The 25280-nt window shown below is 52.9% G+C and overlaps 2 protein-coding genes across 4 annotated transcripts in view; one reads left to right on the top strand and one right to left on the bottom strand.

Annotated features, from left to right (window-relative positions):
• The window catches only part of RRM2 (ribonucleotide reductase regulatory subunit M2), a 46954-nt gene extending 24411 nt beyond the window's left edge, over positions 1 to 22543 (bottom strand). Inside the window, exons 1-10 of one of the 3 annotated variants that reach the window (XR_009405255.1) lie at positions 22178 to 22543; positions 22020 to 22094; positions 21521 to 21667; positions 21132 to 21248; positions 20425 to 20558; positions 18272 to 18366; positions 18012 to 18145; positions 16967 to 17071; positions 16767 to 16880; positions 4865 to 4967 (exon numbers count right to left, since the gene is read on the bottom strand). Coding sequence is in view for 2 of the 3 variants with exons in the window: in XM_059405144.1 (XP_059261127.1) it covers positions 16537 to 16689; positions 16767 to 16880; positions 16967 to 17071; positions 18012 to 18145; positions 18272 to 18366; positions 20425 to 20558; positions 21132 to 21248; positions 21521 to 21667; positions 22020 to 22094; positions 22178 to 22285 (1182 nt within the window). In the remaining variant the exon portion in view is untranslated. Of the gene's footprint in view, positions 1 to 4864; positions 4968 to 16037; positions 16690 to 16766; positions 16881 to 16966; positions 17072 to 18011; positions 18146 to 18271; positions 18367 to 20424; positions 20559 to 21131; positions 21249 to 21520; positions 21668 to 22019; positions 22095 to 22177 lie in introns of those variants that run through there. The other 2 variants (XM_059405144.1, XM_059405146.1) reach the window with 2 other exon arrangements.
• On the top strand, positions 22284 to 24790 carry LOC132022176 (sterile alpha motif domain-containing protein 1-like). The gene is made up of 3 exons (XM_059407518.1): positions 22284 to 22298; positions 22531 to 22749; positions 24262 to 24790. The coding sequence occupies exons 1-3, from the start codon at positions 22284 to 22286 to the stop codon at positions 24712 to 24714; spliced, it is 687 nt and encodes a 228-aa protein (XP_059263501.1). The 3' UTR covers positions 24715 to 24790.
• The last annotated feature ends 490 nt before the right edge of the window (positions 24791 to 25280 follow it).

The following is a 25280-nucleotide window of genomic DNA, read 5'->3' as shown; positions in this document are numbered from 1 at the left end:
CCTGGGGGTGGGGGCTTGCACTCGGGGCTACTAGGCCTGCTGAAGAGGGCCCCTCTCACACACCGGCTGAATGAGCGGAGGCTGGGAGCGAGGGCAGACACAAGGCCACTCACACCCCCGCCCAGACCAGTGGTCCCCAGTTAGCGGGAAGTGAGGATTGCCAGGGACCTGCAAACCTGCCAAGGCCCGAGCCCCTCCCCCAGGTACGTCTCTCAACTTTGGTCAGCTAGGGGCAAGGACCGGGAGCCACAGGGGAGAGGCGGCCCGGGATGCAGGAGGGAAGGTGGTTGTGGGAGCTGGTCCGGAGTTCAAACCCTGTCTCTGCCTCCTGCCAGCTGTGTGACCTCAGACCCACACCTTGACCTCCCTGAGTCTCCTCAAATACAGAAGGTAGGTGGGGCTCAGGGATAACATATGTGACCTTTCAGCTCTGCCCGGGTACCTAGGAGAGTGACAAAGCGGCATTGTCATCACTGCCTACTGCCCCCTACCCCACCACCCCCAGCTGCATTGATTCCTGCAGGTCAACTGGGCTCCAGGATCACCTGCCACATCTGGGGATTCAAGTGTGAGCTATTGGGCAGGGGTGGGGGGTGGGGGGGCTGGAGAGGCTGGCCGTGTAGACAAGGCTGCCTTGGATCCACAGTCCCAGCTTCCACGAGACTATTCTGGATCCAGTGCAGAATGCCTGGCTCCTGGCTCAATGGGCTTTGTCCCAAAGATGTAATTTCTATTTTGATTCCATGCGACATTTAATGAAATGACTTTCAGACACCACGCAGTATGTCTGAGTTATGAAAGCGCAGCTTCTGAATCCCCCCACACCACCACGGGCCCCTCTGGTTGCTTCAGGGGTTGCCCCACGTCTCCTGAAGGGGGTACGCTGAGCCCGTGGACTCGAGGTGCTGCTGCGCACAGCCCAGAGGGCTGGGGCCCGCCCCGATGGAAGCCTCCCTGTCTGCCCCAGACCTGGCACTGCCACCCCCGCTGTTTCCTGGCTGGACAGAGACAGCAGCAGCCTCTGCCCAGGCTTCCTCTCTCCCATCCAGCGCTGTTCACATCACACATCTAAAACATTCAGGGACGGGAAATCAATGCAGAGGGTTGCAAATGGCATTTTTAGAAAAACAAATGAAACAGAATAGAATAGAAAATTCTGGAATGCACTGCACATGGTTGGAGGGATTGTGTCCTGAAGTCCTGGGAGGGTGTACACAGGTCTCTGTAAAATGAAAGACTTGACATTACGCAGCTCTAATCCACTGTCTCCAACCTCTCAGAAATGCACATCTGATCTCCTTACTCCTCTGCTAAAACTCAGTGCAGGCTCAGGGACAGAGTTCAGATCCCTCAGTGTGACACTGAAAGTCCCCACAACCTGGTCCCTGTCCACCCTCACCCCCGACACACCCAGGAGAGAGCAGGACCAGCCGGGGCCTGCCGGTGCTCAGCTGGCCGGGAGGACTGGACAGCCGGACCGACGGAGCAGAGCGTGATGTCACGGGGCCTGTCTCCTAGGTGACCCCACGCCACCTGCTGACCTCCTCTGGGCCAGGAGGACTTCCTAGAGTCTACAGAAGCGAAGGTATAAATATTTCTGGAAGCCTTCTGTTCAAAAGGATGTAGAAGCCCTGCAACTTCTCAATTAAAAATAATTTCTAAAAATAATTCCTCAATTAAAAATAGGAATTCCACCTACACGCCGGAACAGTTTGTCGGGGATCGCGGAGGGGCCAGAGTCATGAGGTCACTCACGTGCTTGGGGCTGAGGAAGCCACTGGGCTCAAAAGCTAAACACTGCAAGAAGGTAGGCAGCTGCGCACAGCTGGAACCCCAAGGCCCCCAAATCTCTAGAATCACAGGGATGCCAAACGGTGCACCGCCAGCAGCTCTGGAAAGCTCATTTCCCATCACGTCACATAAACATCTGGACAAGCCCAGGTCCCAGGGAAAATTGAAAAAGAAATAAATTGTGCATTAGCAAGTAGATGCGAGACCTCCTCTCTGACCTTGGGAGCACCCACGGAGATGCGCAGGGCGCCAGCTGCTGTCTCTGGCTTCTCTGAGTCCCCCGAAGGGAGCACAGCCCGCCCCAGAGCCAGGGACACAGGCAGAAGGAAGAGCTAGTGTGCCCTGAGGATTCTACCTTGGGTCCGGGTTCCGGGCCTAGAACATCTGAGGCTTGGGGTCACGGGACCGTCTCCAGAAGGCCCTGGGGCGGGGCGGCAGTGGCAGAACAGACAGAATTGTCAGTTAGCCTGACAGCCAGGGGACAAGAGGGGGAGCTGGGAGTGAACCCCGTGTGCCAACCACCCCCACGGGTGCCAAAGGCTCCGAAGCATCACTTCTTTTTTTGTTTTTTTTTTTTAAAGATTTCATTTATTTGAAAAAGAGAGAAACAAAACACGCGTGCACAAGCAGGAGGGCGGGCAGAGGGAGAGAGAGAAGCAGGCCCCCCGCTGAGCAGGGAGCCCGATGCCGGGCTCGATCCCAGGACCCCAAGATCATAACCTGAGCGGAAGACAGACGCTTAACTAAGCTCCCCAAGTGCCCCAAGAATTATCTTTTAATCCCCGCAGACAGCAGCTTCCCCGCCACATCCTACTCCCCCCCAGGTCCGTCACTCACTTGCTCCTGCATTTGCTCATTCTTTCAACAAACATTTATGAAGAGAATCCAAAGGGCTGTGCCCGTGTCAGGGGCTGGCTGAAGATCCTGTGGGGACAGGAGACCCCGTCCCCGGCCTCAAGGGGCTTATAACCCCGGTGGGGGAGGGTCAGCAAACAGGCAGACGAGTCCCAGTCTGCGCAGCCAACTCCAAGCAGGTACTGCTACGGGCCCCGGGAGCACAGGGAGCACCCCGAGTCCAGCCCACTAGGGGGGTGGGGGGCAGGTAAAGCGGTCTCCAGGCTGAGAGCCGCAAGTGCAGAGGTGGACTGGCAGCAAGGTCAAGCAAGGGTAGGGAGCCGCGGACGCGGTGTGTCTGCAGCCGAGGCTCCGGGAGGGCTCGGGCACGGGCAGCAAGGCGAAATCAGAGAGGCTGGGGCTGGGGTCCAGGGTGTCACCTCGAGGGGCGGGGGGGTGCCCTGAGGGCTCTAGCAACACAGTGGCCCCACCTGATATGTTTTCTGAAAGATCATTCTCAACGCGGTGCGGATAAGGGACTACAGGAAGCTGGAGTGGGAGCAGGCAGCCTGACCACGAGTGTCGCCGAAACTCGGGCGAGGTGGCCCTGGGATGTGCAGGGGCACGGGGCTGCACTGGGGCCACGACAAGGAGTGAATCAGCGGGTGGTAGTGGGGCGGGGGTGTGGGTGAGGGAGAAGAGAGGTGCGAGGCGCCCCCTCCTGACCACACATGGAACAGCAGAGCCTACGCCTGGATCTTGGACCCTACCTCCCAGAGACTGAGGTGCCATTCGCCCAAGAGACCACCAGCATATTTGGGGTGCAGTTTGGACCAGTGTCTGTGGGGCACCCAAGTGGAGATGTTTAGTTGAATGTTCGGTCTGGAACTCAGAACCTACACTGAGGAGAGCTGCAGTTCCCCAGACAGAGGTGAAGAGGCCCCAGGGGAAAACCTTGCAGGAGCAGAGGAGGGGGCCAGGGCAGACAGAGGGCAAAGACGGAACCATGGAGCCGGGACTGTGAGAACTGAAGGGGGGGCCACGGCCACAAGGGGGTGGCACGACGGACAGAAAGGTTCAGAGCCCAGAGTTGAACCAGCCTGCCCTGCTGCTCAGGCTCAAGTACCAGCTCCTCTCCTTAACGAGCTGTGTGGCCTGGGGCAAGCACTCAACCTCTCTGTGCCCTTCTTTGGTCCCTCAACTGTGAAGGGATACTGTGAGGGGTGAGTGAGTCAGTACATGAAAAGGCTTTAGAAGAGCATGTGGCGGGCACGGAAGGGAAGGTCTCCGGCTCTCAGGGACACATTAGTGGTGAGATGGGGAGGAAGCCGCATGGCGGGAACTAAGGTGTGAGGGGACACGCGTAGGGGATAATAGCTGCGGAGACGGAACCGGATGGGGAAAGGGTGTCACTTCCCTAGGATGAAACACAGGAAGGATAGAGAAGCCTAAATGTGGGGTCTGGAAACCCTCCGAGGGCCCCCCCGCACCCGCGACCCCCGCCTGGTATGCTGGCAGGGTGGCTGACTGGTCGCCAACTCCGACCCCACCCTCCCTTCTCCCTTGTCCTCTCCCCCACATAAAACCGCTCAGGCCCAAACTGAGCTCATCCTTCCAGGACCCTTGGATGCTCTGACTCCCCTCTCACGCACAGGCAATCCCCAGTCCGATTCCACTGGCTATCTTTCCCACCAGGCAGAACTCGGCCTGCTTGTCACCTCCACTCCTCTCCCTCACCACCCCTGCAAGTCTCCACCACCTGTCCCCTGGACAGCAGCGACAGCCTCCGAGCGATGCTCCTGCATCCACTAGTCCGCACTGACAGATACCAAACCGATGGAAACAAGAGCGCGCCTTTGAAAAGGTAAGGCTGTTCCCAAACTTCCCATGCTTCTCGGTCCACTCAGAATGAAATCCCAACCTAGGCCAACAAGGCCCCACAAGACCCACTGTGCACATGCGCACACACACGTGCGTGCACGCACACACATCCACTGATCAGACCCCACCCCCATGCCTCACTCTGCTCTCACCAGACAAAAACAAACACGTCCCCGCCGCAGGGCCTTTGCACTTGCAACGCCAATGCCTAAAACAAGCTTTCCTCTGCCAACCATGTGGTTTGTCCCCACCAACTTCCTCTCCACTTCCTCAGAGCTCTTCTTCGACTACCCACATGAAAGAGCACGAGCTCTTTGCCCGCCGCCGCCTCCCTACTTCCGTCTCCTTCCCGACTTACCGCACACCAGTTAGCTGGCGCGTTTCCAATGTCCCCCATCCGTGCACAATCTCCACGAGGGCCTGGGCTTCATCGGCTTTGTGCTTCATTGTCTCCCTGGCACCTGAACAGAGAAGACACATAGTGGGGCTCTCAGTAAACATGTATAAATTAATGGCCTCTCAACCCCACGCCTCGCCCCTCCTCCTGTTTTCTGTCTTGTGTGCACTACAGTTTCTAGCCCTGGAACAGCAGTCCCCCCCCGCCCCCGCACCCCTCCGCTCTTCCCTTCCCGACAAGAACAGGTAGGGGGTTCTTCCCCTGCTCTCTACCCCTCCCTCCCTAGACCGAGTCACACCCTCCCCTGTGTGACCTTGGGACACAGGACCCTTAATCCCATGCTCTCCTGACTCCAAGACCAGGCGTAAGACAGCAGGCTCCCTTCATTCAGACACAAGCACGGACCATGTAAACTCTGAGAGCTGTGGCCTCTGTGGCGTAACCAGGAATGCCAAAGAAGAAGATGGGTCCTGTCCACAGAGGCTGGCGGTCCCCCGGGGGAGGCCACACGAATAGAAGGGAGGTCACCCCAGCCCAGCCTCACATCTGAGGTCCTGGCTTTTGCCACCCACAGATTTAACCCCTGGCCCAGGAGACTGTCGCCCAGGAGACTGTCTCATAAGCAGTGGAGCGGGACTTAGCTGGGTTCGCTGAGTTCCAAGGGCCAAGGTTTTTTTTTTTAAAGATGTTATTTATTTGACAGAGAGAGAGATCACAAGTAAGCAGAGAGGCAAGCAGAGAGAGAGAGACGGAGAAGCAGGCTCCCTGCTGAGCAGAGAGCCCTGTGCAGAACTCGATCCCAGGACCCTGAGACGATGACCTGAGCTGAAGGCAGAGGCTTAACCCACTGAGCCACCCAGGCGCCCAGGCCCAAGGTTTTGTGAACTGAAAGGGGCTTCAGAACCGGCCTGCTGGTTTGGACGGAAGCGAGTGGCTCCCCGGTTTCTGGAGAGCTCTCCGCCTCCCAAGCACCGTCCAGGGGCGCCTGCAGAGGAGTGGGCGCGCGCATGAATCACCGGCACAGCCCCGCGAGGGGCCGTGACGTCCGTGTGACTCAGCCTGCACCGCTGCAGGGCACTTCCGGGGACAACTCCAGGGCCGCCCCACCCCTGGGGGGGGGGGGGGGGGGGGGGGGGGGGGGCACCTGCCATCGGCCCGGGGAGCCGCTGCCGGAGTTGCCATAACCGCTCCTCAATATTTATTGCAGGAAAATTAAAACAGAAAAACAGAACAGAGAGAAAAACTGCTGTCACTCCTACCTCCCTGAGACAACTATTTGCTTGTCTCCATTTGCGAGGCCTCCTGGTTTTATCCGTATGTACGCGTATGTCAGGTCACCGTAAGCACGGGACGCAGAGAATTTACATTCTGCTGTTTTCGTTTACCGGTTTTCCGTGAGCTGCTCTCCATGTGGCTACATGACCTCCGTTTACTTACCACTTATTTATTTCTTTATTTAAGATTTTATTTATTTATTTGAGAGACAGAGGTCCTGAGCACAAGCAAGGAGGAGAGGGAGAAGCAGGCTCCCCACCAAGCAGGGAGCCCGATGCGGGGCTCGATCCCAGGACCCTGGGATCACAACCTGAGCCAAAGGCAGACGCTTAACAGACTGAGCCACCCAGGCGCCCCTATTTACCGCGTACAATGGTGGGTTAGCATAGAGATAGGACATAACTCGCACACCCGTTCCCCTTCTGCTCGGCACTCAGATTATTTCCAGCTCTAACTCTAACTGGAGATGGAAAGCTGAGTCTCCTTTTAAAGATTTGAAAATGAGCATTGGTGGAGAACCTTCCACCTGCAGAAGGCCCAGACAGAACAAGTCACACAGCGCCTCGCATGCACCCTCCACACACAGACACAAACAGAAACCCACAGACAGCCAGGGGTCCGCTCACCACCTGTCCCTGCCCCTACGCCCGGCTCCTAGCCCTTCCATGGCTCCCCACGGCTGCCAGGTCAAGTAGAGGCTCCTCAGCATGGCGCCCCAGGTCCTGCCCAACCACCCTTCCCAAGTCTCTGATTCCCACAGGCGACTCCTGCACCATTGTTCCCATCCCCAGGTACAGGCTGCCCTTTCTTGCTTCAGGGCTGTGCAATCGCAGCTCAGCCCTCTTCCCCTATGTGTGCCTCACCCTCCAGGGTGCCACTCGGTCTGAGAAACCTTTCCTGCCTCCCCGGGGCCTGCCATCCTCCTCTGTACCCCACAGGGCCCAGGCTGACGTCTCAGCCCTTAGCGCCCTGCACCCGTGGTGTGCTTGTAAATGCTTAACAACCAGCTCTCCAGAAAGCGACCCTGAATTTGGAGCACTTAGCAATTCCCACGGGGTAAATACTCCCACCAAAGCGGATGCCGGGCCACCAAATGCTGAGCGGCACACTGTTCTCCAGTTATTTCTACCGTGTAGACACGACAGGCATGAACGGCCTCGGGAGCGCAGATGATGCTCACGGATGGTAAGACGAGGTTTGAGTATTTCCCATATTTCTCTTTAATATAATGTATTTACTTTTAGACTTACATAACTTACTTCTTAACGATGGCTGTATTTAACAACCGGCTCACGGTTATGAGCTGAATTGTGTCCCTCTAAAATTCAAATACTCAGTTATGAGCTGAATTGTGTCCCTCTAAAATTCAAATACTCGGTCCCAACCTCCAACACTCAGAATGTGACAGGTTTGGGAGATAAGGAGGTAATTAAAGTGGAGTAAACTCGTGCGGGTGGGCCCTGATCCAATCTGACCCATGTCCTTGTAAGAGACAGAAAGGCGGAGGGGCGACCCTGAAGACGGCAGCCCACAAGCCAAGCAGAGACGCCTCAGGAGAAACCAACCCTGCCTGCACCTTGGTCTTGGATTTCCAGCCTGAAGAACTGAAGGGAAATATTTTTCTGTTGTTCAAGTGGTAGTCCGTGGTAGTTCCTCTGGTAATCCTAGCAAGATAATATGCTCCCAAAATTCCTAAAAATCTAGTAATTTGCTCTCTGGCCCGTGCTTCCTGGCGCCTGGTGGTTATTTATCGATCATCTACCACTGTCCCTTCTCCTGACTTGACAGGGGACCCTCCGGAGCAAGGTCACGTCTCACTTAGAAGTCACCAAACACCTTCTGGAAAGCTCCAAATAGGAAAATATTTTAGCTCTACCCAAATACAGCATGTCGCCCCATTTCCACTCCACCATGTCAGCGTCAAAGCAGTCGGGATGGTGTGCGCACGAGTGTGCCTGTGCCCTGGGGAACCATCTGTGAGTGCGGAAATGTGGGTTCGTGTCATTTAAACATGTCACGAAATATTCTGTTGATGTATCTTTAAAAATTCTTAGCCAGAGTCCACACAAAAACAGGCGGTGGATCAGAAGTGGTTCCTAGACTTAGTGTTGTGAGCCGGGGTCTTCCGTCTGTCCCCTCCAGAGCCCCCGCCCCCCAGCACAGGGCCGGGCACAGGAGGAAGGAGGCAAAGTTAGTGTCTGATGATCTGGGGATGAAGAAAGGAAGGTCAGCCAGCCAGTTCACAGGCTCTCCAATTCAGCTAGCAAAGACAACTATCAGGCAATGTCATGAATCTTTTTCTAATGCAGAAATTTTTTCAAACATGCAAGGGAAAAAAAGAGCTTTCTGAAACATAAATCAAGCCCCTCCCTGCAAGGCAGAACCATCACCTCTGTGTTGCCTCTCACCTTCTAAATGATCTCTCAGAAATAAACATCTATCACTTCTCCCATTAATTTCTATTTGCTGAGCATCTCAAAAATGCCAAATCAAACCTATGGAGATAGAACTTCTGATCAGTGGTTTCCAGGGCCTGAGAAGGGGAGGGGGACAGGGAGAGCCTGCTGATGGGTGCGGGGTCTCTTTTTGAAGGCAGGAAAGTGTCCTAAAGTTGATTGTGGTGGTGGTTACACAATTCTGTGAATATATGAATATATGAAAGCCAATGAAACGTACACTCTGAATGGGAGACTTGGTCTGTAATTTTATCTCAATAAAGCTGTTTAAAAAAATACACCAGGCATTTGTCACCTGATTCTTGCAACGACAATTTTTTTAAGCTTTTATTTTTTTCAGTAATCTCTATACCCGGCGTCGGGCTCGAACCCACAGCCCTGAGATCACGTGTGGCAGACTGTACCAACTAAGCCAGCCTGTTCCCCTCATGGTGACAATTTCTAAGGTAGGCCTGTTGGCCACCGTCCCTTCACCAACAGAAACAAACAGGCCCTCTGTGGTGTGGAAATACAGCTCAGCAACGGGGAAACTCTGATCAGCCCAAGGGAGGCCAGGCCAGTCCCCCACAGGCACCTGTTTGCACACCTTCCAAAGCAAACATGTCCTGGGCCCCTACAGGGGAGGCTGCTCCCCCAAGTGGAGCGGAGGCCCAGTGCAAGCCCTCACACAGCACAGAGTCCCCAAGGCTCTTTCTGGAAACAGCTGGAACCTTCCTGTTTTCTCCTCTTCAAGTTGTTATTGCCCCCAACCTCATTACTAAGCCTGTGAGTCCAATTAGCTGCGTGATGCAGGACCCCCCCCCCCTTCAGCCTTCATAGGGCAGTGTGGCCTCCGCAGGCAACGGTCTCATCTCGGGAGTCACACGCAGAAGCAGGTTGGGAGGGGCTCCTTGGGTCCAAAGCCTGGGCCAGTGAGGACAGGGGAGACTCCTGCCCAGAGAGGCCACCTGGCCTCGGTCACAGCGGCAAGGCAGAGCAGGACAAGGGGAGCGAGGACACAATCCCTGCTGAGCAGAAGTTTCTTCGGGACCGGAGCGGAGGCCCAGAGTGCCTGTTCTCTCATGAAGGGCTGTGGGTAGTGACAAGAATGTGGCTATGGGGCTAGGACACCCGGGTCCCGGTTCTGGTTGGCCACTGTGCTTCTACCTGCGGTCCTCAGCAAGGCCATGGCCTCCCGGAGCCTCCTGGACACCTCCGTGAGATGGGGCTGGTCATCTGTGCGGCCCCCTACCCAGAGTGGTGCTGGACCCAGTGATTTCAGGGCCGGGGGTGCTGTTCAGGTATGATTTCGTTGCATGTGGCACAAACATCCTGATTCTACTGGGACTTTATTGGTTTACTTAAGTGAAAATTCAGGGAGACGTAGAATTCAGGCACGGCTGGATCCGGAAAATGCACGAGGTTACAAAGACCTTGTCTTCTCTGAAGACCCACAGATCAGCTCTCCTGTCCTGCGTGTGGGCTCCTCTCTTGACAGGCCTGCCTTTCTGGCCGCAAGGTAGCCGCAGGGGCCCCCTCCCCTGTCTACCTGAAACTCCAGAGCCAGGAGGGAAAAAACAGCCGCCCCTCCCCCTCTGGCTGGGAGGAACAGAGCCCTCACCAGGGGCTGTGGCCAGGGGGGCTTTTGACAGAGCAAAAGAGGTCAGTCAGTGGCCTCTGAGGGGAAAAACAAGGCTTCCCACGGCCCCACCCAGGCCTGAAGCGTCTATCAGTGCCAGAGAGACAAGAGCTCCCCTCTCACCACGCGGCCAGTGCAGAGGGCAGGATGTAAGGCCTTCTCCGGGGCGCCTGGGGGGCTCATCGGTTAAGTGTCCGACTCTTGGTTTCGGCTCAGGTCATCATCTCCAGGTCGTGAGACTGAGCTCTGTTTCAGGCTCCGCACTCAACAGGCGGTCTGCTGGAAGATTCTCTCCTACCCTTCCTCTTACTCTCTCATGTTCTTTCTCAAATAAATAAATCTTAAAACAGAGAGAGAGAGAGAAAAGGCCTTCTCTGGGTCACAGGCTGCCTTGGTCCTGATCCTATGAACTCTCAGGTCAGGCCACACCCCCCAACGCTCAGTCTGCCCCAAACTGGCCTGACGTCCCCACTCAGCAAGTCTTGCCACCTGCCACCATCCAGGCCCCAACCCCTCGCCTGGTTCATCCCCCTGGTATGGCCAAATGGTGTCAGTCCCAACGTTCGTGTTGTGAACAGCCAATAGGTTACACCTGCCCAGCCTACAGTGGGTCCCAGAAGCCCACCCCGGTGGTCCTGCCTGCACACGGGAGGACCAAGCACCTTCTCGTGTCTGGCAGGAACTCATAGGAGACTGTCTGTAAAGGCTGGGCTCCTGAGAGTCTAACCAACGGCATATAGACTCAGAGGACTGTGGATTTGGCATAAAAGCAAACACAGGGCCATGCAAAGCACTAAGGAAGATAAGAAAACAGACCAGGACTCAAGAGGAGCCGACTAGAACCACAAATCATTCCCCTTTGGCCACTGTGTCCAGCCGCTGTCTGACCCTGGGAGGCAAGATACAGCAATGCCCCCAGATCCTGCAGACACAGAAGCCCTGCGGTCAAGTGCAAAGTTACAACCGCTTCTCCTAGACCAGACTTCAGGTCGGACCACCTATTTCCGGTAAGCTCTTTTGTCTCAAAGCCCTTTTGTCTTAGAACAGTGTCACCTGGGGCTTTCCCCATCCTCCCCACACTTGGCGTCCTGTGTGTAACTTTCAGAAATAGCTTCTAGCTAGAGTTCTTCTCATCGAATCTTGAGCTTGTCATTTTAACTCATTAGTCTACCCACACTGACTGGGCTTATCGATCTGACCAGGCTTCCCACTTACCACTCTGCTTTTTCTCATCTTCTCTGCCTATTAGACCGATCACCCGTTCGATACCCCTTCTCTGCCACTGCTTTGAAAGTGACCCGCTCTGGTGTGTTCTTGGAAGCAGAGCCGTAGACTCTTGACCTATCTGGTGAGCCCAATGGCCCGCTGATTCACAGCACGAGGACCCGCACCCCCGGCCCCCCGCTTGTCCAGCATTCTGGGTCCCCTTCATTTTATCTGCGCTGACATCCACCCCTTGCTGACCAATTCCTTCACTCACTACCCTCCTTTTGGCTGCAATTTTCTCTTTAAAGTATATCCTTTAGTCCTTCTCTTACTTCGGAATATGTGTAATTATTTTTTCAGCATCTCAAGATTTGCTTCCATAACCTTTTGGCTTCGACTGTAGCGCTGTTGAAAATTTCAGCCTAATAATTACTCCTTTATAGATCTACTGTTCCTGTAAACTTGAATGACCTTTGTCTGTATGCTCTGCAGATTCACTACGAACGAGTCTGGGTATGGATTTATTTCCATTCATCTGACTTGGGATTCCTTGCACTTTCTGATTGAGTCGCGTCTAGAATATTATCAGCCATCATCTCTATAAATATTAGCTATGCAGTCCCTCATGAAGACTTCCTTTAAAAATATGTGCCCCCTCCCATTCTCCATGTCTCTCTCCCATCTATTTCTGGATAATTCTGTCAGGTCCCTTCCCATCACCAGTTCACCCTCAGCTGTGTCTCCCCTTACTAAGCATTTTTTTTTTAAGTTCCAAAACCTTTCATTCCAGGAGTCTTGTTATATTGCTAGAAATTGTACCAAGTTTTGTGAAAATGTGCCCATTTCTTTAGAATACTCTGTTCTTTGGGTTTTCATTTTTTCCCCCTCTGATCCATTATAAAATCGATCATCATAGAAGTTCTTGGATTTTCAAAAAAAAACAATCCATCAGAGTGAGAATGTGAGCAGCGGAGGAACAGAGGAGGACGATCCAAGCCGACCGACTCCCCATGGAGCTGGATGAGGGGCTTGGTCTCAGGACCCCGGAGATTGTGACCTGAGCTGAAATCAACCAAAAGCCGGATGCTTCACCGACTGAGCCACCCAGGCACCCCAGTTCTTAGAATTTTATACCCGTTATTCCTATGCGGCTCTCTCCAGTGTTTCATGTTTGCAAAGTGAACACGACCGGTGAGGATCCCACGCACCCTGGTTGGGGCGGCCCTCCTAGACCACGACCTTGTGAGAGGTGCAGGCCTGAGGTTTTGATTTGTGGAATCCAGAAAGATGAACCAGCTCATCTTCCCCACCCCACCAGCGGGATTAGCTCCTAGCCCCATTCCACTGGGGCTCCCCCCTCCCAGGGCAATCTCTCCCCTCCACATCCAAGGGGTACTTGGTCCCTCACCCCGCAACTTCTTAAAGTCACAAATAACCACCCACTGCCAGGGCTGCAAGGAGCCCAAGCCTTCCCAGTCCCTGTCTTTGTTCCCAGCATCTGAACATTCCCCTTTCTTAGGAAATCAATACCCACTTAACTTTTGTGATCACTGGCAGGTGCTGGAAGCGGGGAGGGCGTTCGGGTCACCTCAGTCTGCTCTCTTGCTAGAACCACTCCAGTCCTTAGAGCCAGGTCAAGGGGACTGTGGTCCCTGAAACTTACACGTGCAGTGGGTGCAGCCACTCTCATCAGAAAACATCCTGATGTGAGACTCCCCTCCCAGGAGTGACACGGGCCATCGCTGGTCACACTCTTTCTCAAGTACCCAGAGTACAGCAGGAGGGTAGCCTCCGCTACAGAACGGCGGGTACGGTGAGAGGATGGGGTGTGCTATCAGCCTTCTCTCGTTTGGAACAGGCCAAGCCATACAATCCTGTTCCCTCAAAGCTACAGCCGCTCCCCAGGAAGCTGGACCAGACTTCCGTGCAGAACGGAACCACTGTCAGCCTCTCCAGACCGACAACGGCCAAGCCCTTCCTCAACAGCTCACATCAATAGCCAGTCAGCTCCCTGACCCGACAGCCTTACCAATACCCCTCCAGGTCCAGCTGTGCAAGGAGCCAGAGCTCAGGTTGAGTCCCAGGCCCCGGCAAGCCGACAATTCTGACTCCATGACCTAACCAGACTGAACTGGCACAGGTCTTCTAAGCGAAGTACGGAAGGGGGTTCTAGAGCGGACAGTTGGCCTCGATGGACGGCAGGTGAAGTGGACTGTAGGAAGCGGTTAGGAGTCAGTCCTGAGAGCACGGCTGCCCGAACACCCCCACTGGGTCGGCCACCAACCTGATATTACAAAGCAAATGACATTCACAGTGTCCTTGGGTATAAAGGCAAAGATCTCTGCTAGGTTCCTCCCAGACACAGACCATACCGGCTCCCAACACTCCCCGCCCCAAACTATTCTGCTCCGGTTCATTTCCTCATTCACCAGGGCCCGATCCTCGGAGGCCTCATGCTAAGACAGGGGGACGGACATAGACGTGGATGTGCCTTCCCCATGAGCCTTTACAGGAAGAGCAAGGAGGGAATCTGGACTGGTCCCCCTGCCTCACCTCCCCCAGGGTCATCCCCAGCACACACACTCCTCTCCTAATGCTCCATCCACCCCCAGCTCTCTGCTGCTCCTTCCCTGCCCTGGCTCGCTGTCTAACAGGTTCGCTCCCGCATCAGCTTCCTCGAGGAGAAGCATCGGCTGCACAGGGAGGGCGAGGCCCCCAGCCGCACCTCCGACCTCAGAAGAGTGCCCATGGCAGCTGTGGTCACAGACATCTGCGTACTGAAGGCAGCAGCATGGATATACGAGGTCAGGATTCCAAAATGGCTTTCAGGAGGTGGCCAGGAAAGGCCATTTATAGACAGAAGGGCCAATCCAAGCCCATAAAGTCCACGCAGTTCAGTCTGATGAGGAAGAGCAAAGCCGGGAGGGCCTTTAGCCCCATCTGGTGCCACCGCCATCATGTAACAGCTGGGAACACGGAGGCCGAGCAGTGGCTCAGCCAGCGGCTCCCCAGGGTGTTGGAAGCTAAACCCCTGTGATCCTGGCTTACAAATTCCACGAGTGGCTTGGGCAATGCTTTTGACCATCAGCTCTCAGGCACCCCCGTCTGCTATAGACCTTGAACCAGAACAAGCATTAGGGCAGAATGAGATAAGTATGAACAGATGAGAAGCAAATGAACACATAAGCCTTCATGAAAAATACTTCCGTTTTTTCTTCCTAAACTGAAATGCAATCTCGTTTATCAAGGAACGGACATAAGAAAGTTCACTTAAGCCCTGTGCAGCATTCCATTTCGAGACTTTAAAACGCTTGACTAGAATCTGCTTCCCTTTCAACAGGAAACAGAATTGGTAGTTGGCAGAAATGAATCCTTCACCGAATCCCCAAATTGACTTCCGACTTCCACCTGCACCTGACATGCGAGGCAAAAACATTTATTCACCTTTGTGTTGTACAAGTTTAAGAACCACATAATCAGGACTGACTTCAGGTAACAATAATTTAAGAGAGTCCCTGTTACAGAAATGGTTCAACTATTTGACAAGTTATACAATAAATGAAAAAAACTGACACCAGAACAGGCCAGTGCAGCCAACACGATACACTGTCACCAACTGCAGCCAAAGGTCGGGGCATGTCCTCCACCACCTTCCACCAAACATCCTGGCTGGGTTGTTTTGTTTTTTTTCGGGGGCGCGGGGAGGAGAAGGCAGGTGGATTCCAACTCGCCCTATGAAGTCTATTATGTTACACTCTCAATCTAAAATTACGAGGATGTGTTACTATCACTCACGTGACTCAAGCTTTCGCCTGAAGGTCAGGGGGAAACGATCAGATTGAGAGTAATTCTGGAAGTGACAGCACTGAACACTGATGGCTTCAACCGAACCACACTAAGTGGGCAATTATTTCAAGCTATGAGCCACAGGTATAAAAGGACATACACAGTGTAAAAAAAAATTCCAATTTAAAAAACATGCAGTAAATAGAAAATGGCTTAGGTCAACAGTACCTACTTACAAATTCAACCAAATCAAAACACATCCTCAACCTCTCGGGGCGCCTACTTCAGTCCTGGGTGTGCCACGTAATTGCACCAAGATCCTCAGGGGGGCATTTTGTGCAAGGATGGGGGGAAAATCAATTTACGAGACCATCTCAGATCCATGCTAAGGATCTAAGGATCTTCTGTAAGAGCTTGAGGTTGGGGAAAGATGCAATTTGAGGACTAAGAGGCTGCCGCCCCTCGCACGGCCCCAGGTGGCCAGCGGGCAGGCTGCGCCACACTTCAAGCTCGAATGACTGAAGTCAGGAGCTCTTTTCCCTCAGTCTCGTCCCAGGACACTCGACCTAACCCTAACCCGTCTTCTCTGTGGCCCCAGCTGGCTAATACCTAGTGTGTACAGGACTGACTCTGAAGTTGACCAAAGAGCCCATCGATTCATTCTAGAAAATAAAGAACAGAAATAACATGCTTGTTCTGCACAGGATGGACAAACTTCGGTCGCCCAGGGAAAATTCCAGACTGGCTCCCATCGCGCTCAATAGAAGGCTTTGCATTTGGGCTAGAAACCAAATCAGGTGAAATCAGGCCTTTATTTCAAACAGTACAAACTCTGTTTATTTGTGTGTAAAGTGCCAGTTTTATATACAAATCAGTAAGTAAACTTTAATATCTGCTTTGAAGCACCAAGGCTGAAGCCTCCCGAGGACCTCGGAGTAACTGACCCATCCTGCGGGGTCAGACTCACTCCAGGACCCCGAACTTTGGGCCCTGACTGCCGCCAGGAGCCACGGTGAACTCACGGATGGCGGCCTGCCTGCAAACACCAAACACGGCCAAGGTCTTTCCTACCAATCCGAGTAGCTTCTGTCTAAGCTGCTTTCTAGGTGAGACAACTAGCGTCACTAACCAACAGGCTTGCCTATGAGGTAGCTACACAGTTTTAACAACACTATCAATGAACATTATGGATAATTCATGGTGTAGCTGGTTTGATCCACTTCAAGTGGCTGATTTTTTTTTTTATGAGAAGGGGGCGGGGATCAGCAAAATAAGAGCACATCTTCATTCACTTAGAAGTCAGCATCCAAGGTAAAAGAATTCTCTGTTGGACTGGACATCACTCCCATCCTCTGATACTCGCCTACTCTCTTCTCAAAGAAGTTAGTCTTCCCTTCCAGTGAAATATTCTCCATAAAGTCAAATGGATTTTCTACTCTGAAAACCTGAAAAGGTTCACAGCAGAATTTAAATACAGAACTCCCACTTCAGAAGAACCAGAAGGCTACAAACAATACTGTACCTTGCCAAAACCCAGCTCCAGCATAAGCCGGTCTGCCACGAACTCGATGTACTGCTTCATCAACGTGCAATTCATCCCAATGAGCTTCACAGGCAGCGCCTCCGTGAGGAACTCCTAGGGACGGAAACAGAGCTCCTCAATGAAACGGAAGCATCAAGGCATCTTCTCGCCGGGACGAGAGACCCTGATGCGTCACCCACCTGCTCTATCCGAACGGCATTGATGATTATTTCCCTCACTCTCTGCTCGGAAGGTTTATGGACCAGGTGTTTGAACATCAGGCAGGCAAAGTCACAGTGTAAACCCTAGAAGAAAAGGTTTAAGATCACTGTTGAAACCAAACTTCTATCATTAACGTCAAACAGGAACTGGCTTTCCCCTTTTCTTTATTCTCCTCCTGTATCTTGTGTGGCCGCGCTAGCTGTATGTGCTTCGGCTGTCAAAGGGAAGAGGACTTCAAATACCATCCATGCTGTGAAGGTCATGGCCGGTTCAGCTGCCCTCAACACTGCTCCCCGGGGAATAACAGCAGGCCAGGTCCGGTCCCCACTGCCCCAAATAGGAGCAAAGGCTGAGGTGGGACTTCTGCTCAAAGCATTCTTCCTACATCTGTGGGCGCCCATTCTGCCACCGTGCCCGGCAAGAAAGGCAAAACTCAGTGACCGAGGCCAGCTGGTTCTAAGATTTACAGCCTAAAGCTTAGGAAATCAGTACCGTGATTTCCAGTGAATGCAGTCTTCCTGAGTCTTAGTGCCAAGTAACCCTGATCTGCCTACACTGGAGGAATGAGCTTCTTACAAAGAAAGACCAACTCATTTGCCCATGAGACTCCAAGTATGACAGACTTCATGGCCCTGGCCTGCCTTGCCGACTGGAATTAAATCAGAACATCTGCACATCTTCACCTTCCCCTCCCGTTTAATCCAAGCGCACTCGAGGACATAGACTGGACCTGAATGGATTCTTACTCCATCGGGACGCTTATCAACCAACTTACAAGGACAGCAGTGTCATCCAGAACACGGGGCAAAAGAATAAAACGCCCCATCACCCAGGGCGCAGCAGAGGCAGAAAGGCACTGCCAACACGAGCACTCTCAGCGAATTAAAGTCTTTTGTTTTCTGCCAAGTACGGATACGGCTGAACTCACATGGTAAGTGTGGATACCGGGCAACCTTTTATCTTGAGTTCCCGGCAGTGAGCCCAAGGTTGTGCATGTTAACCTATAATGTGAACGAGACTCACCTCATCTCTGCTGATAAGTTCATTGGAAAACGTGAGGCCAGGCATCAGGCCGCGTTTCTTGAGCCAGAATATCGACGCAAAAGAACCAGAAAAGAAGATTCCTTCCACGGCAGCGAAGGCCACAACCCGTTCTCCTGCGAAGAGTTAATACCGACATAGTCCCACTGAGCTAAGAAGCAGGTGCACAGGAGGGGCCACAGACTAGGGACATCACTCAGAAGCCGAAGCTCTGACAGACATGGGGCCAGAGGTATCCTTACCATAGGTGGCCTCTTTGTCCCCAATCCAACGCAAGGCCCAATCTGCCTTCTTCTTTACACAAGGCATTGTCTCGATGGCGTTGAAGAGAAATTCCCTAGAAGACAGGCAGGGCATCAGCAATTACAACAAAGACCGCCTGTCTCAAATGTCCGCCAGAGAACAACACTGGGGCCAAGGCCAAATAGAGACTCAAGGCTAAAATGTTTTCTCATTACTGCTTTTGTTTTTCCCCCAGTGTTCTTTCTAAAATCTCAACATTCATTCATTCATTCTTAAGTTCACAGGGAGCCCCAAGACCTACTAACATGAAAAGTCTTAGTCCATTACACCAAGAGCATTTATCAGCTTAATTTTATCAAGGTCACGACATTATATGAGGTCATGGTAAAGTTCACAGGTCCTATCTTTAAACCTGAGAAGCCATAAAACCTTAACTGCTAAGACTACTTAAGCTACGCTGACCATTATCTTCCTAAAGAGCACTTGCCTTGCTAGTCCATATTATCAGGCCACTTATATGGGCCCCAAATGCCATATGTATGTAATAAAATAATTAAAGCCAATAAACTGGATAACCTGAGCTTACTTCCTACTATAATTCTATACTACACTGATGGTCCCAGATCAGGAAAGCAAATCAACCGGCCCCCACTTACCTGGGTCTACCTTATTGCCCTCTTCCACCTCCAGTGCATTCCCAGTCTACAGATTCCCTAGCCTGGTCCTTATGAGACGACCTTGTTCTCTGAAGCCAAGGTCATCGGACCAAAGGGCTCCCCTCATTGTCTTCCCATGTCAACATCCTGAAACAGGGTCTGCCCCTCCCTAGCTTTTGAAGCTTAACCACCACACCTTCCTGATCCTGCCCCTTCTGGTTATTTATCCAAGTCATGCCTATCCTTATCTTTCCTTATTTCTGCCTACAAATGTCTTCCAATCTTCCTACCCCTCCCAAGAGTCTCCCCAATCCTGCCAGCCCTGCCAAGCCACCACTCATTTTCCCTCTTCACACTCTTCCTGGTAACCCCCAGGAGGCCTACCTTCCGGCCCTACCACTTCTGTTCCATGAAAGACTCACCCGAAGCTGACCTCAGTATCAAGACCACTCAACACCCATTTCTTTCTTTTTTTTTTTTTTTAAGATTTTTTTCTTTATTTATCTGACAGAGATCACAAGTAGGCAGAGAGGCAGGCAGAGAGAGAGGAGGAAGCAGGCTCCCTGCAGAGCAGAAAGCCCAATGTGGGGTTCGATTTCAGGACCCTGGGATCATGACCCTAGCCAAAGGCAGAGGCTTAACCCACTGAGCCACCCAGGCGCCCCCAGACAGCCATTTCTAACGTTCTCCTCCTCTCTAATCTCAAACCTGTAAAATGATCCCATGATGCAAACCATCTCTTCACACAGTCCTGTGCCTAAATTCACCGATCTAATAGCAAACTGCTGTCCCCACTTTATTATGGGATTCCTCTCACTTATACCTCTAGATCTGATTTTCTGTACTGTATTACGAGCTCTTCAAGAGGGTAGTAATGTTCTAGTCAGGTGCACCCTCCAGTCCCCTCCACTTTGCCCCAGCTTCCCATTGTAAGTTAATAGACTGGCCACACCTAAGATTTAGTTCATTGTACACAGCCTCTTTGGATGTGTTTTGCTTTGTTTACAAAGAAAGAGAATGACTAACAGTATACTTCCACTTCTAAAAATGGAATAGCCTCAGAACTTTGTTTTTAAGTGACTGGCTAATAAAATTGAGTGTAGGCCTCATCCTCAGACAGAACCACGGGCAGTAGAAACTGCTTTGTGGGGGCGCCTGGGTGGCGCAGTGCACTAAAGCCTCTGCCTTCGGCTCAAGTCATGGTCCCAGGGTCCTGGAATCGAGCCCTGCATCAGGCTTCCTGCTCAAGGGGGAAGCCTGCTTCTCCCTCTCTCTCTGCCTGCCTCTCTGCCTACTTGTGATCTCTCTCTGTCAAATAAATAAATAAAATCTTAAAAAAAAAAAAAAAAAAAAAAAAAGGAAAGAAACTGCTTTGTCTGCTTAGTCACTTAAGAGTCATTTTTCCACCCCCACATGAACTGGAAACTTGAAACAATGTGTAACAATTAGTGAGTCTCAAACATGTTGGCAGACCAACAGGCAAGCCAAATACTCACCTTTCTTTGGAATCTTTAATGTAAGTGTCAATGAGGAGACTGTACATCTCCGAATGGATGTTTTCCATGGCAATTTGGAAGCCATAGAAACAGCGGGCTTCTGTGATCTGAACTTCTTGGCTAAAGCGCTCCACCTAGTGGTGAAACACATCACAGTTCAGCGTGAGGCGCAACCCTTCAGGGGATCCTGGATACATCACACTCCCTTTGTACCATTATAGGATTTGTCTCTATTTTTAGAAACAATACATTTTCCTTATTCCGTGGTAAAGCTGAGCATGTTATGCCATATATGCTCCATTTACAGCTCAAGAAACACGGAGAGGCTGTTGTATAGGGATTCTGCAAACACTCATCAGTTCCTTTTTTCCTAATTCAAGGCACCAAGAACCCACTCACAAGAGGATACATATGGAATCAGATGATTAAAACAGCAAAACCACAAAAAGAAAAGCAATGTCATAGCCACAAAGAGTAAACCCATTACCAGCACTTAACTTGTCTTTGAGCCTCTCGAGAGAGCCAGTGGTGGTGGGGTGGGGGGAATTAACCATAAGGAAAAAACAATTGCCAAGGATATTATAAAGCACGAAACCCCATATAACAGAACTACTAGCTTACAACTATGTGACTTAACAGATGAGGCAAGAGAATTCATTTTCGCTTTAATCTTGAAGTGAATGAAAGCAGATTTTTGGGAAACTCACCAAGTTTTCATTGACTATGCCATCACTGGCGGCAAAGAAAGCCAGAACATGGGATATAAAGTATCTCTCCTCAGGCTTCAGGGACTCCCAGTGCTGAATGTCCTTGGAGAGATCCACCTGAAGTTTAGAAGTTCACAAGGGACGTTAAGCGTGTGGGGCCTCGCACATATACCTAATTCATGGCTTAAAAGAACATCCCTCCCATGCATAGCTCCCCTGGCCAGTTAGAACAGCTCGCATCCTGCATCCCGCATCCTCCGTGGGGGCAACCATCCCCCAGGGGAACAAGGACATTTCAAACAAATTACAACCCGCACTGCAGGGGGCTTCCTCCAGAGCTGGGGGCAATGCTTCAACTTCCTAAGTCTCGGGCTCCTGACTCTGATTACCTCTTCGGCGGTCCAAAAGGAAGCCTCAGCTTTCTTATACATCTGCCAAATATCATGGTACTCAATAGGGAAGATGACAAAGCGACGAGGGTTTTCTCGCAGTAGTGGCTCGTCCTCCACGTTGGGGCCAAGTACCTTAGTTTTCTGCTGGGCGAGAAAGTAATGAAAATGCTAATTATAGGGCGCACCACATGAAATTGCCCTTTTTTCGGGCCCAGTGCGTCCAATCCCCGGCAATCCCAGGTGGTTCGGTGTGTGAGCGTGAGCTGTCACACACGCATCCTACTCAGAGCAGAAGCGGGACGTGACAGAGGGACAGGAGTAGATCTGCGGAAGTGCAAAGGACTGGGAGGGAATGCCTTGGCGGGAAAGAAGCGCGGGCCCGGGGAGTGGCTAGGGTTTGAAACCCTAGAGGAGACAATGAGGCTTTGGCGCCAAGAGGCGGCTGGCGCACTCCACCGGCTGCGCCCCGCCCCCGCAGGCCGCCCGGGCCACTCACCGGCTCGGCGGGTTCCTGGAAGATCCTCCTGGCGGTCTTGCTGGCCAGCACACGGGTCCCGCTGAGACTCGGGGGCTGCGGGGAGACGCGCGGTGAGGCGCAGGCCCCCGACCCCACAGGCCCCCCGCCGCCCCGGCCCGGCCCGCGCGCGCGCTCACCGTGTTCTCCTTGTCCGCCAGGCTGAGCCCCTTGAGGGGCGAGAGCTGGAGCTGCTGCTGCTGCTGGGGGTCCACGATGGTGGCGAGCGGGACGCGGACGGAGAGCATGGCGGCGGCGGCGGCGAGGCGGGACGGCAGGTGAGGCGGCGCGCAGGTCCTGGGAGCCCCCGCGCCGCCCGGCTGCCTTTAAAAGCCCACCGCGGAGGGGGCGCGCGCGGTGGGCGTGGCCAGACGCCGCCTTCCCATTGGACGCTCCGGCCGGACGTGCGTGATTCGAGAGGCGCGCGGGAGCGCCGACCGCCCGCCGCCCGGGACCCCCCGGGACCCCTCTCTGGGCCAGCTAACCCGCTCAGGGGCGCCGCCGCCCCGGCCACTGCCGGCCGCCCCCCGCCCCGGCAAGGGCTGCACCCCCCAGCGTGACTCGGGGGCTGCGGCGCGCGCGGGACTCGCTTCTCCGGGAACTGCCGGGGATTGAATGCAGCAACGCGATTGGAGGCCGCCCCGGAGCGGGAGAGGATTCCCCCACCCCTCGACCGTTGTCGCGGGTCGGGGCAAGTGGTTTTGCAAATGAGGTTGGTGCTAGTGCCTGGGAACGCCCAAGGCTGCGAGAGAAGCGCGGGGTTGCGACCGTTTAGATACGGGTACCTGGGTCGGGGGTAAGGGGTCCTCGAGTTCCTGCAGATCTGCGGGAGGATCGGTGACAGCCGTCCTGCCCAACGGTTAGGGCCGCTGGCTGCCGAGTCCCGCAGTGCAGGTGCTGTATCACTTGGACATGTCACCTGGCTAAAAGATTCAGTGCCCTCCTTGGTAAAATGGGACTTGTCGCCGGACCTAACCTATGCGACGATTAATAAAATAGCGATGCGATAGAGCTGAGTTAAGTAAATGCCAGAGAGCGCTTTTGGTGCAGTTTCCCACTGAACTTGTGTCTGCTGCCAGGCCACTGTCCCCTATGTCAGCATTTTTTAAAATTAGAAACGGAGCAAAAAAGCCCTGAGAAAGACTAAAGAGCTGGGCATCCATTTACTGCTGATTGGGCATCAAGGAGCCTGAAGAGGAGACTGAAAACCTGCACTGTCATGAGGGAGACACGACCTTAATAGCAGTTTTCATTTTACTTTGGTTTTTCAGATTTGCCACAGACATTTGCCCTGCAAGTGGCATAATGCCAGGAATGAAGAATAAGAAGTGTTAGGATCTGAAAAATACATGATTTTTTTTTTTTTGAAAAATACATGATTCACTTGGGAAAGTTCCAACATCTGCAAATACTCTTAGGGCGGCCTCTAAAAGAAACACTGGACTTTTTACAGTTTTCTCTAGATATAATAAAGATGTCGGAGATAGGGACTATCCCCTCCTCGGGTCTGTTTCTCCCATGTCTCAGTCTCACATACATACTGTGTTTAATGTGTGCTCAAGCCTCAGAGAAAGATTAATGACAATCATTTCTCTTAGACAAAGCAAGCACCGACAAAACTTCGGTCTAGCATCCTTAATTTTAAAAGCAACTAGCAGGAGTGGTCAATTCCACCTTCCTCCAGCATCCAGCTCCAGAAAATGGATATTTTTAGTGGTGATTTTATGCCCCATAAAGCCATTATCACCTCTAAGAAAATGGTCAGGGATTCCTTGGTATCCTCTGCTACCCCATTCGCATTCCAATTTCACATCAGTACCCGAAGTACCCCTTTGGTTGCTCCCTCAGGCACCACGTGCCCTTCAGCTCCTGTTATACTCTGCTTGTCCAGGAACCATAAAGGATTACTCCGTGAGCTAGCCAGAATTCCTGACTTTATGTTCAGCTTAACTTTTTCCTACCAAAATAGCCCATGTGCCCTGTAGAGAACTTGGAAACGACGGGTAGTACCACGAGGCAGAAAGAAAGGTCGCCATTCTCCCCTTCACTGCCTCCCAGCTCTGAGTCACTTGGGCATGTCCCGTCCTGCCTCCTACGGGTTTCACTGCTGACTTTACAGGAGGAAGCGGGCGCAGAAAACTACGTGGCTCTGCGCAAAGATCACGCCCAGAGACACCGCCCAGCGGGCCTTCTGGCTCGCACAGCCTCCTCTCTTGTCCTTTAGGCTGGAGAAAGAAGGGCGCGCGATCAGACAGGGCCGCCCCAGTCCGCCGGGGAGGATGCTGCCCCAGCCGCCGGCGCCGGGTTACCTGCGGTTCTTTCTCGTTTCCCTGCCGCGCCCGTTTTGACATCTGCTCCACGATTGGTCCGCCAGAGAGAGGCTCCGCCCCCGCGACGACCGCGCGGCCACACTTCTTGGGGCTGGAGCTCCCACGCCGCCCACCTGCAAGCCCCGCCCCCGCTTCCGAGGCCCGCGCTCCCGCTGCCCTGCTCCCCGCGGCTGCCCCTGTACGCGTCCCCCGCGGCTGCGCCTGTACCCGTCCCCCGCTGGCACAGTGAGGCGGCCACCGAGGAGCCGCCTCTCCATCCGCCTCCCCAGGCAGAGAAACCCGCCGCGGAGCGGAACTTGAGGGGCTTTCTCAAAGCCACTGCTCACTCTACCAAGTACCCCCGCTAGGGACTGTCGGTTAACAGTAATGACCAATGCCCCACAGCCCCCGGATCCTTGAGCCAGGCGCTTGAAACTTTCAGTCCAGACAACGGCGTTGGGTATTTGCGGCCCTGTTCTTCAGCTGAAGGAAGAAAAGCCAGGGAGGCAAGGAGACTGCCCAAGGTCACACAGCTTAAACTGTACAGCTGGAAATTTTCAACCCCAACTTTTTTAAAATTTAGTTTCAGAGGTCAAATTGAGTGGTTCATCACTTGCGTATATCACCCAGTGTTCATTGCATCACGTGCCCTCTTTAATGCCCATCCCCCAGTTACCCCATCCCCCTCCCCTCCAGCAACCCTCAGTTTGTTTTCTAGAGTTCAGTGTCTCATGGTTTGCCTCCCTCTCAATTATCATCTTATTTTCCTTCCCTTTATGTTCATCTGTTTTCTTAAGTTCCTCATGTGAATGAAACCATATGGTATCTGTCTTTCTCTGACTTGTTTTACTTAGCATAATACCTTCCTGTTCCATCCACATTGTTGCAGATGGCAAGTTTCTTCCTTTTGACGGCTGAGTAATATTCCTTTGTA

Source organism: Mustela nigripes, chromosome 7 (genome assembly GCF_022355385.1).
Source record: "Mustela nigripes isolate SB6536 chromosome 7, MUSNIG.SB6536, whole genome shotgun sequence".
Classification (NCBI taxonomy): domain Eukaryota; kingdom Metazoa; phylum Chordata; class Mammalia; order Carnivora; family Mustelidae; genus Mustela; species Mustela nigripes.
This window is presented reverse-complemented; position numbering and strand designations above follow the sequence as displayed.